This window comes from Mesitornis unicolor, unplaced genomic scaffold (genome assembly GCF_000695765.1).
Source record: "Mesitornis unicolor isolate BGI_N332 unplaced genomic scaffold, ASM69576v1 scaffold12832, whole genome shotgun sequence".
NCBI lineage: Eukaryota > Metazoa > Chordata > Aves > Mesitornithiformes > Mesitornithidae > Mesitornis > Mesitornis unicolor.
The window spans coordinates 54039-66676 of NW_010167249.1; the positions used below are offsets into that span (position 1 = coordinate 54039).

General features: G+C 37.0%; 1 protein-coding gene across 1 annotated transcript in view; it reads right to left on the reverse strand.

The window, feature by feature from the left end:
* The window catches only part of CLSTN1 (calsyntenin 1), a gene marked incomplete at its 5' end in the record, with an annotated part of 28446 nt that extends 22598 nt beyond the window's left edge, over positions 1–5848 (reverse strand). The window contains 2 exons of the mRNA XM_010178637.1: positions 35–64; positions 5726–5848. Of these exons, the coding sequence (XP_010176939.1) occupies positions 35–64; positions 5726–5848 (153 nt within the window). The remainder of the gene's footprint in view (positions 1–34; positions 65–5725) is intronic.
* Between the last annotated feature and the right edge of the window lie 6790 nt (positions 5849–12638).

Sequence of the window (12638 nt, forward strand, 5' to 3'; positions counted from 1 at the left end):
AGTCATAAAAGGGATAGAAAGAACCCTTTATCACCTTCTTTGGTGACTGTCACCTCAAAACTCTCTAAAGGGAGAAAAGATAAACCCAAGTCAGTAACAGGAAAAGTCGACAGGGAGCAAATAAGGAAAAGGCAATAGATGCACACATTACACAGAAAAGCTTTGGGAAAACTGTCTCTTAAAATTCCAGTGGTGATTTGCTGTAACTGTTACAATTTTAGAGTTTTAGTTATGTTAAATATGATTTAACTCCAGGTTTTCGTTTGCAGAATTTTGAAGTTTATCAAAAGGGTTTTTTCTTTTTGGCTTTTTCGTGGTTGGTTGGTTGGTTGGTTTTGGGGTTTTTTTGGTTGTTGTTTGGTTGTTTTTTTTATAGTACCATCTGCTAAACAAAATATATTTTCAAAATTTCATGTTGATGAAGAACTACCCATAAAGTAGAATTTTCATCAGAATTTATTTGTACTGTTCTGTTTAAAGAAGACGCGTTAAGTAATTTAAACAAGTTTTGACCTATTATACTGAAACCACATTTCTACATTTAAAAACTTGCATTTCCCTTTTGATTTCCAAATATTTGTCTTTATAATAGCCATGGGATTTTTTTGTTCCCACATAAATTTTTACCAGTCGAGGCTGTATAACACCCAGCACTTGCAAAATTTAAATTCTGCATCAAACTCAACTTGACAGTATTGCCATAATTCATGATTTAAAAAATATACACATTACATTTAAACTTCTATGTTTTTTGGGATCACAATTTAAGAAATGGGAGGAAGGCTATTTATTTTCTTAGCAGCATATTGGGTTTTGGTTTTTTATTTTTAAACAAGCAACCAACAGCTTCTATCTTTTTATTCCACTGTGAAACCCTGTAATGCTGGACAGAGATTCAGGTACTTGAAAAGGATGCCCTAGAGCAGCCTGCCTTGCCTCCCCCGGCCACTCCAGAAATGCACAGGCTTCCAGTGTCCTGGGCCTTCCACGCTCATAAGGAAATCTCAGATACAACCGAGTTTTAGAATGGTATTCAATGACTCCTTTCCATTCTGCAGTGGCCTTAAAAAAGAGACTAGGCACTATACTTACAGAAAAATACTTTTTCTTAAAAAGGCAAATTTACAGTTTAATTATATTTCTGCCTCGATATTACGGAAAAACACCTTATAATGTATCGTGATTTGCAGTCCTTCTTTTTAAAAGGAGAGTGTTTCTGAAATAGCTCTGACAAAGTTCTCCCTGAAACTCACTTCAGGTAATCCCTAGATTTATAATCAGCTCTTTATTTTAATGCACCAAGTATGCTGCCTCTTACAGCACCCACATAATTTATTTCAGTCTATCCTTACAAAGGATATAAATATAATCCCAGATTTTAATCTGTTTTGGCAATAGGATCATTCAAGAAAATTTTACACTGCTTATATTCATGGCTGACACCACAGATTAGCCAGAAGTGACATTCCAACTGCAAGCTTTTAAATAGTCCACATTTTACTCCTGTAGGCCCTCCTCCCTCCCCCCTTTCCAGTATCTCTAACCTTGAGTCAAGTGTGGCGTCTCAAACATTAAGATTACAGGGAAAAAAATATATGTAAGAGAACATTAAAGCAGAAAATGTGTTGATGGAGAAATCTATCAATGTAGCAGTTATCTATTTGGAAGAAGAGAAGGCTGCTTATAAACTGGTCAGTTCTTTATCATCTGAAGTGACCTTTAACTCTGGCACCAGTACCAATTCGGCTGCAAAATGGCAGTAAGGATTTTGTAGAATATTACAGTTTTGTTGATTTTTACTATTTTATCTCTTTCTGTACTGTTAAAATGACGTAAAAAAATACACAGTTACAAAACCTATTTAAAATATAAAAGATATTTAAACTGGTTATACAGTATTTGACTACATACTCCTCAAACTTCGGAGTCAGCTATCCCTCTACATTTCCATCCCACAGAACGAGAGGAAGTACATTCTCCCAGCACTAACCAAGCAGCAGTCTAACATGAGGATTATGGAAATCCCTCAGGAAAGCCTCCCATTTCAATACATTTGGAATGTCTCCTAAGCAACTACTTCTTGGTACCATGCAAACATGTAAAAAAGGAAACCAATTTTTAAATTTCAGAATTAGTGATAACTCCATTGCAGTCTGTATTCGTATGCATGATAGGTACAAAACAAAATGTCACTTCATGGACGCCTTAAATACGATGTAAAAATGGCTGAAATACTACTGCAACAAAATTTCCTCTTAGGTTTGCCAACCGACTGTGCAACGTATTTGTTGTACGCGCACTGAATTGCTCACTGTATGTGACAGGATCAAAATCTTTATCTGTTTGATTACACAGTGTCACTCATTTCCTCTACATATAATTTCTTTATAAGCATCACCCTGCTGAGCATTACACAGGGGCCTGCTGCAGACTGGACGTCAGCACAGCTCCCTGCCCTGAATAAACACAGGCTGGCGGCGCAGCGTGGAAACACGGCATCAGCACTCGCCCGCCGGAACGGGCACCCCACACACCTCCGGGGAGAGGATGCCAGAAAGGCTCGGTGGATTTTGGGGAGGTTGTTTTGTTTTGTTTTTAAAAGCACTAACAGAAATTCTGCAAGATCATTTTCAAAGCTCTATGCATATTCATGCTCTAAGTCAAAAAATTCCTAACCCCCACAAAAATACTTCTTGCCTCCCAGTTCAGTAAAAGGAAAATAAAGTACTGTGGTTGAGAAGTGGTTTTCTCTAGGGATGGGGTGAGGGATTAAAACCCTATCAAAGACACACCAAGAAAACAAGGAAACATTTCCAATGTCTTGCTAGCAAGACTCTGCATTATACTCTCATAACAGAACACACTGAGCTATGTGAAGGCATCCAGAAACAATGCTATTTGTTTTGAATGCAATAAAAATTCAATTCCTTTTTGCATATTAAAGAGGAAATCCATATTGAGAGCCTCAGACATCAAACTTATTACAGACACTAATTACTCTAACATACAACAGAAAATGTAGCTGTCCTTTATTTCATTTTTTCAGCAAAACCATTTAGGATCAAATTCCAACATGGCTCAGTTTCTAATGTAGAAAAGGTTCACTGAGGAACGAGAATGGTCATTGTCTTCTCAGGCAGATCTGTAACAATCATGGTACAAAAGCCCAATTCCATAGGCTCTCTACACATCCAGCAATATGACAAGACAACCTGGCATGACTATATTCAAACTCTATTTTCAAAAGTGTACTGTTTCAGATGTAAAACCATACAAACTATGCTAGAAATAAATGTCTACATAACCCTACTTATTTTTGCACACCTGAATTTTGGAATCCTACCCACAGCACAGAGTGAGCAAAGCAATAAAATATTACTTTTACTTGCCCCACAGTTCATGTACTACAAAGCGTTTAAATGAACTAGTTTCAAGATGTTCCAACATGTTCAAAATTGAAATAAAGCAAAAAGCTCTAGTTAAAATATTTTAAACCTGCAGAGAGTTCAGAAGTTTCACAGCTCAGCTAGAGGGCACAGTTAATTAAAATATCCAACCTTTTGAAGCATGAATAAATTTGATTTATAAGTAGGAATATACCAGTTAGGGCTGAAACAGCCATTTAATCCTGAAAATGCTTTGTTTTGCTGTGAAAACATGTCACTGATCTAATGGGCTTCTCACACTTAAACACCCACATAGATGCTGCTGGACAATAACAGTGCTATTCTCCATCCTAGGACATGACTCCAGCACCACCAACTAGAACTGATAACGCTGATTCAACATCACTCCCACGTGTGGTCTCCTCTAAGACAGATTCAAGTATTGTTCCATTTAACGTAGATGAATACTTTTGTAGATTCCCACAGCACAGTCATTCAAAATTTATGCAACTCAAATCCAACAGAGTCATATCAAGGAAAATTTCTTTACAACGTTAGCACACTATACTCAGAATTTAAGGTAACTACTTTAAATCCATTGTTCTGCTGCTGCTTAAGAATTGTGACATTTCTGAAAGCCAAAACACGTAACATTTATACAAATGTTTAACAAAACCAACTTCCAGCTGGTAAAAATGTTCATTAAATGAAAGCCAGTTCATACAATTTAGATCAGCACAACGGAAAAGCAGTCTCATTTGAAGAGATGCTTTCACATTAGATTTTCCTCTGCAAATTTGACAATATATTTGAAGACATTCTGCCAGTACTTTTGTAAAGCTTCGTGACATCCAGCGCTCAAGAAAACTTTACTATCCACCAAGAGGTACAGAACCACCAATTTCAAAATCCGTTCAATGCTGTCAAACTACCAGTGCCTACATTTCAAGCACTTAAGAACAACAAGAGATGATCCATATTCTCCTAATCACCAAGTATAGAAGTCAGTCTTTCTATATCTCTTTCTACTTAACAGATTTTGTGTATCCCAACACAAACTTCTTCAATTGGAAATGAGAAGGCTTTTTGCTCACAGAGAGCAGTTTTATTTCCAGTTAAGATCACTTAAGAGTCTCTGCCATATGTATCCATCCAATTGATGAAAAAGTTTGAATTTCAGAGGTTTACAATTATCTCTGAACTTCCTCAGTTTATGAGGCAGCCTTGGAGATAATTATAGCCTTATAATAACACATCAAAACAGTTACGTGCAGAAACTGTGACAGAGCTGCCGTAATAAAGTAGCACACAATGCAGTTAGCATGCTGAACATTTCAAATGGCTGTTAATCATTTTCTTCTTCTCTCACTTCCTCCCTGAAGCCAGGCTAAGCAATGTTCCCAAAAATGGCTAATGTCACATCCTCTAGGTATTTCACTACGATTCTTAACTATAAAATTTTACTTAACCAAGTAAACACCTCCAAATACCTAATTTACACTTGCGTTACAACCAATTTAAATACCTGCAGATGCCTGAAGGTGTTCTTCAAACACAGTTTTCTAATATTTTGTCAAACCAAAACAGTACTTTCCACAATACTGCATGCAATAAAAGAATACAGTATTCTTAAGGAGTGGTTTCCAGAAAAACACTGCAAGTTTGTAAGAAAACTGTCACCTGCCAGTCACACATTGAAATTGAAGATTTAGCCTATGCTTTGCAAATAGCCTGTATATCATTCTCTATATTCTCTGTTAGAGGAGAAAGAGTCTTTTCTTCAGGTAGAAGAGTCTGTCCATTTTTTTTAATGCCCCAAACTGCAAAGCAAGTTAGCACAGTAAGTCTAGATTTCCACAGCAATTCTCAATTGCATAGAAAAATCGCAATCTTAATTCTACTAATTACCGTTTTCGATCAATTAAGACACAAATCAAAGCCACTAATAAAACCACAGACTTTATTCAGAATAAGAAAACAGTTGTTTCAGAACTCCCAGACTGAACGCTGTGGAATATGGAATCCAGAGGACTAAGAGGAGAAAAAATTGTAAGAAAAAGAAATTAATTGGAAAGATTAACTTGGACACATAAAATGGAAAGAAGCACAAAATATCTGCAACATAGAGTACTCTCTGGTTTGCATATTTGGACACACCTGTATATTTACAGCTGTAAATATGAAACAGAACTCCGGTCCATGTACAAACACTTCCTAGGGTCTAAAAGCTTCAAAACATTATGCCACTGTTAAGGAAAACACACTAAATAACACACTGTATTTGTCATCAAGAAAGCATTTCCACATCTTGAAAAAAGAAATGTATATGAACTCTTTACCTGCAAAACGCAGAGGCGCATCTTTGTCCAGGGCTATTAAAGGAGGGTCCAAGAGCACCGTGTTGTCATTTTCTGTAACTATACCATGATAGGTTGTTTCAATCCATGGCTTATGCTTGTTAACTGAAAGGAAAACAAAGTATAAAGTAAAAACGTCTGAAAATGACAACTTATTTCATTAAATGTTTTATAATACTGATTTCAGTCTTTTCCTCTTTCATTTTTCTAAATCTGAGTCAGCAGTTTACTAAACGAAAAAATTTGAGACAAAATCCTGGCTAAGTATTTTCAGAAGAGTTCGGTGTCCCTGTAGGCTTTCCAAAAGTAACTCAGAGAATCTAAATTAGTCTCTTAACTATGCTGGGATTTAAAATGCCTCTGAAGTGCAATACAAAAACGTTTTTCCAGTGATGGGGAGCCACTGTCATCAGTGCCAAGTGTGACACCAGAAAAAACAATATACAGCACCTAACACTGCCAAGTCCACACTACTGGAAGAAGGCATCAAAATCTTGGGCCTTTTCTGTCATCTAATAGAATGACTTGAAATCTGAGTAAAACACTGACATTCCTTTTTATATAATTTATTTAGTAGTTGCTTTAAGAGACTGGGAAACTCCACCTAAAGATCACCCTTAAAAGCATTCTTCAACTCTGCATAGAAGAATCTGTAAAGCCATCACTTGAGCATGTTTAAGATGACTGTTCTTCTTCCTCTGCTGCAAAGAAATGCAGTATCTTTCCTTATCAGCTTCCAAAAATAGCTTTTCCTAGTACATCACGAAAGATGCAACACAAAATCATATGCTATCTACTAGGTTATCATCTACTATGTGACAATCCAATGTGAGAAAACCTTGATTATTAAATATTTATCTTTACATTATGCTCGCCAAAAATAAATACAGCTCGCGGTCCACAGAACCAGCATATGTTGTGTAATAACTAATTCATCTTGACAACCAATTCTTCCTCATGCTGAGGATCCACATGCATCGGTTTCATCTACATTGTTTTGGGCAATGTATATCTGCTACTTCAATAAACGTCTTAGGCTACCACATACTCTTGACTCTTAAATCAATATAATTTTCCCAGATCTGATTGTGGAACTGCTTAGAACCTATGGAAAACATTCACCCAGAGGGCCTGAAAACCACTCCTTACCATACAAAACCAAGCGATCCTCAGCAAATTATGTATAGTAAGATATAAAAAATGCTTTGCTAGTGGTTCTAGCAAACATACACAGTTGAGTCCTGCTATTTCACCTTTCTAAAGAATTATACAAGCAGACTGTCAAAAGAAGCAAAGATGTAAGGCTAACCTAAACTTTTGAATCCTGTTTTTCCAACAAACTAAAATGGATTCATGGGGCCTGTCCCAGGGGAATTTTTAAAAAGTGATAAACGGACACTTGAACAATTGATTAAACCTAGAGGTAGAGAACTCTCACAGGAAACCATAATACTCTCCCAATATGCTTTCCTCCGCAATCTTTTGCTAGTTAGTAGCAACAAACTGCTAGGACAGGATATATTATCTTCATCCACAATAATGCAACAAGAGAGAACTCACAACAAAAGCATTTTACAGCAAACTGTTTAATTACCGCCGTGTGGTTTTACTCAATATGGCAACACTATCTTTATTGCCTCGATGCACTCACATGGGCATGCTTTCAATATCCAGCATACCAAATCGCCAGCTAAATGTCAACCACATTGTTCTATTTACTGCTGCAGCACCCTCCAAGGAACTTGGTGTTTTAAAACAAACTTCATCGTGCTCAGAGGGACTAACACATCGTTCCTCCCTCTGAGGGAAGGCACCAATAACTGAAGTGTGAGTCTACAATTGAAACGTGTCTCTCAATTCAGATCTGCTATAAAGAAAAAAGTGTTTCACTAATACAGCTATTTTTTTGTCAGTGCATCTGGGGCAGTTACACCTCAACTGAATATATCACAATTATTTCATCCATTTATCTTAGCCTTTGCAAAGACCTAGGATAAAATACCAGAACAGATCTCTGCCACAAAAAACTCCATCTCCATTCTAATGTTTCTGAATTGTAGATTACAATTTAATTTTTTTTAAGCATCAAGAAACCTTCTCTTAATTTAGCAAGCTACAGTAAATCCCACTACTGTAGGGTAGGGAGTTCAAGAAAAGCTTGAAGTACTGTAACCACATATGAACAGAATTATGAGTATGCTGAGCATCTGCAGAGTCAAGTGAACCTTCAAACAACAGACCCAGTTAAAAGCAAAGTCATGTCCTTTTATTGTGCTGTAGACAATTAAATCATAAAGCTTAAACCCCTGTGTGTTTAGGAAGGCTAAAACTTCACCAGATTTTAAAACACAAAGCTTAAATCCCTTTGTGTTTATGAAGGCAAAACAACACCGGATTTTAAAACACTCACCAAACCTACTGCTGAATATCCAGGAAAGGCTCATTATCCATTTGTGATCTACTGACTCTAGCATAACCATATACTGTAAAAAATTCCCAAGCTAGCATTTGAAATATGAGGCACAGCTTCTGAGCAATACATCACTGCCTCCCTTGAACCAACTGCGAAATTGAACCAAGTATTATTCTGATCTCAGTTGGCTTAACTATTATTAAATGTTGGACTGAAACCCATTCTTTCACAATTTTTTCCTCTTTAAATCCCACAAAACTCTTGAAATCTACAGAGAAAGCTGTTCAAAACCAGACTGTTATTTTCAAACCAAAACAGTGTGCCTATTCCAAGCTTGACACTAACAAAGTGCCCTGAGCTGTTAATCTCTTGCCATTTAACCGGGATAAACTACACTGGTTTCCTTGAAATACAATATTCACACTATTTGTAAGCGCCTCAACTGGAATCCGTTGTAAATCCCAACTAGCATTTACTCTTGTCAAGTGGGAGAAGCTTCCCTGGCACAAGACAGCAAGCTCACTTCTACTTAGACTGCCGTGGCCAAAAAAAAATTTTAAAGAGAGTTAAGCACATCTCTCTTTCTGGGTAGCAAATTGAATTGTAATGCTCGCACTGGAGTCTTTACTGCTGCCAAGCAATGACAACGTGCAGCTGCAAGGGGAGCACAAGTCACCTGCCTGACTTGGTGTATCTAGATAATTGCTGCTGGAAAGGGAATTGGTGCCTGATGTGATGTGTTCAACCACCTTGAACACTGGCTTTTAAAATCCCATTCACTAGGTAAACGTGCCCAGTTCCTCATGACACTGAGCAGACCAGCTTTTACTGATACTGACTGTTCTGCAGCAAAGGAATGAACCTTAGAGAAAGGACACCTCACCCAGAGCAGTGGCTTATGCTGCAGAATGCAATCCATCAGACCAACTGGCATCAACATTTTCCTGCTGTTTAAAAGAATTAATGAATGTAAATGAGTATTGTAGGCAGGGCAACGGGGTTTAGGACTGGTATGGGAAATTTAACCAAGAGCTATAATCTTAAAACAATCAGAATTAATTCAGTTCTCATATTTGAATGTAAACATATTAAAACTAAATTAACTTGTCAAGGTCCTTTCTGACATATAACTTCCGTTACCTTCTTGCAAGTGGTCAGAAGTTCATTTGACTGTAATGGGATCTGGCGCTTACGAACTGAAAATTCAGACACACCTCAAGCAGAAAGGGCTGTAGCTGAGTATATTTTTTCTTCTGGATAACTACTTCTAATACATAGTTTTGTTTAGCCACGCTATATATCTTTAGAACTAGATCAAGATGACTTATGTCAAAACAAATTCTTAAAAATGAACTGGTAAAACACATTGAACGAACTCAGTAACAAGCACCAGAATTTGAAAGCTAGATGTTTAAACCAGTGACAGAAAAACACAGTCATTTTTAAAAGCCACCTTTGAGACTTCATGAAAAATCCAGAGATTGCATATAAAGAGAATTATATTCTCTGTCAGTTCAAATGAACTACACTCAATGAACTGAGTAAATAGTCATTTACTTCTGCCCCGAAGAGCTGAGAAAATTTATTATTACTGTACATCTTTTGTTTTTCTTGATGTAAGAGAATACAAGCCTGCCTTTCAGTCAGACAATAAAACTCTAAAAGAATGTCTTACCTGAAATACTCGTAATTCAAATACTGTTCTGATGCAATTTCAAGCAGTATCATTAAAAGAACAAGTCAGTGTAGTACATGTCCACGGAAAAATATAGCTCAGCCAAAGAGTAAAGATCTACACAATAAAATATGCCTTCTCCACCCTGAAAGCAAAGTTTATTAAGAAAGGGTGTAGCACGGCCTGATTAGAATGTGTGTCCTGTTCCTGCCCTAGACTCACCAGACCACAATTCAAAGCTGTGCCTCTATTTTGTATCAGAAAAGGGTGAGGATAAACTTTGTATGTAAACAACTTGAAATATATCAGTGGTAATGAAGAGATTTTTATTTGTTTAATTCGGTCTTCTCATACCCTAGTATATTATAAAAAGTCATTGTCTTACAACCAGGTACAAACAACGGGATAAAACTGAACACAAGTTTTGCTCAAATGTTTAGTATCTGGATAGCATCTATCTACAGCACGGGCTTCCAAGACAAACTACCATTTCCATTACTGAGACAGGAAAACTGTGGGCAGTAACAAAATAACGGAGGATGAATATGTACTAGGAAGAGGGATTAGGCAAGGGCACAGGCATCCATGAACATTAACCTCTGTGGTTCCCAGCTGAAGGAAAACCATTCATCCCACAATTTCAGATCTCTACCTTGGATTCTTTGTCCCAGTTAAGGGGCACTTGTGATTTGTGCTCTGGAAGCTCAACTGTCACACACTGGGAGCACAAGGTAATGTTTATAAACTTCCAGGTGCCTACAGTTTGAGCCTTGTACAATTAACACTAATTCTCCAAACACCATAGTCAAACTAATGGCTGCAAATTCAACAGGTTTTATTCAACTGTATTTTACCTAGGGAAAAATCTCTAATTTATTACCACTTCTACAGAGCTTCCTGGTCTACACTGAACCAGTCACCTAAAACTGATTTGATTTGGACAAAGATACATGGAAGTTTTGCTATAAACTAAGGCACACGCAAATAACTAATTAGAAGTTACTTGTAAATTTTATTACCCACAACTGTAGCAGAAGAAATGTTCAGAGTGCCAAAGACCTTCGACAGAGGATATACTGACCAAATTCTAATTTGGATAAAAGCCTGGCAGGGAAAACAGCAAACAAAAATATCCTATCACTGAACAGTCTAAACAGGATTAAGGCAACAAAGCCTTAATTTCTGAAGTGAAATTTAAAATGTTTTCAACTAAACAGAACACTAAAATAGAAAACATAAGCCTCCAACTGTAAACATTCATTTAATAAATGTTCTCTTAAATGTTACTAATTATAGTGCAAGAGTGGAAATCGCTTACTTTCTAACTGTTATCGTATTTATAAACTTCACTTCCTGAAAGGGAATCCTATTCACAAACACAGCAAACATCATCTCAGTACAGCCCGCACTTCTGGCTCTGCTTGTTGCCTCCATTTAAAAACAGGGAAACCAACTGGGAGCAGTAGCAGCAACTTGTTTTCAATCTGAATACAAAGCAAGTGAGACCAGACCTAATACTATAAACAAAGGACAGACAGTTCTTCAAAGGCACTGAGGTTTCCAATAATCCTTTCTAAAGGCTCCTAAGGAGGTTTAGTCCCTACTGAAGCCAATTCGAGTCAATCAGTGCAAATCAAATAAATTAGAGTGCAAAACAAGATTTATTTAAGACCAAGGCTTCCGACTTACTAAACTCTCCCATGTTTTGAGGTATCGCTTCTGTCTTTGACAATAACGATAATGATACAAGATGAGTGCCCCTTAATATCACAAACAAAATTTCAGAGAGACTTCTCTGAATACAACTAAACAGAATGAGAGATAAGGCTCAGAAAAACAGTAGAAGTGCTTTTGTTCAGGATATGTCAATGACTACAGAAGTTTTTTTCTCTGCTGCTCAAGAGTTTCTAAGTCACTAAGCTATCAGATACTCAGATTTTCATGGCAGAAAACTCTGCTTTACACCCAGAATACCAGAATTCTGATTTAATCTGCTGGAGGTGAGAAGCTCACATTATGCTCTCCTGTGGCCTGATCTACGTTTAATTTTAAGCCTTCTAACTTCCATGAGAAACAGAAGTCTGTGAGGCTAGCTTCTATCCGTCTCCTTAACCAAGAACTATTTGCAATGATCTGAAATTGGTGATTTCAAGTCTGCAGAAACGTTAAAACCTCAAACCAAAGGTATGTTTAGAAAAGCTCCTATTGATAAATTTTCCTGCTAACTTGGCACAGACAGCACAACCTGCAGACTAATAATACAGGAGAAGGCAACTGGCACAACAGTATTCCAAACACACAAAATAAACTATGCTTGCCCAGACCATCTCTCCTCCATTTCAATTTCCACAGCAGTGTATTATTTTATATAGTATATATAGAAAAAGATTAAAATTGTTTGCAACTGAACAGATGGCTGTATATTATGCTTTCCAAAGCATTATGCACCATAGAAAAGCCTAGCACTGGTTAATTCTGCCTCTACTCTTCTTGGTAGTCTTTTACTTTCGTAAATCTTTAAAGGCAAAAAAACCCAACAGCCCCCATAAATAGCTCAATTGTCTCAACATAATCCTTTAGGATAGTCTTAAATTTCCTTGCCTCTAAAAAGGAGGTACAAACCTAACCACCAGCCCTATACTATAAAGGCTTTTACTGTGTCAAAGAAACATCTGCAGTAAGACTGTGGCAGTGAGAAAGTGGTTTGTGGCTTGGATTTAAGACATTGGTAGCACCAGGTAACTTCCTGAAATAATCACAGATCAGCAAAGCTTCCTCAGGATAGTACTGTTCTTGATCAATACCCT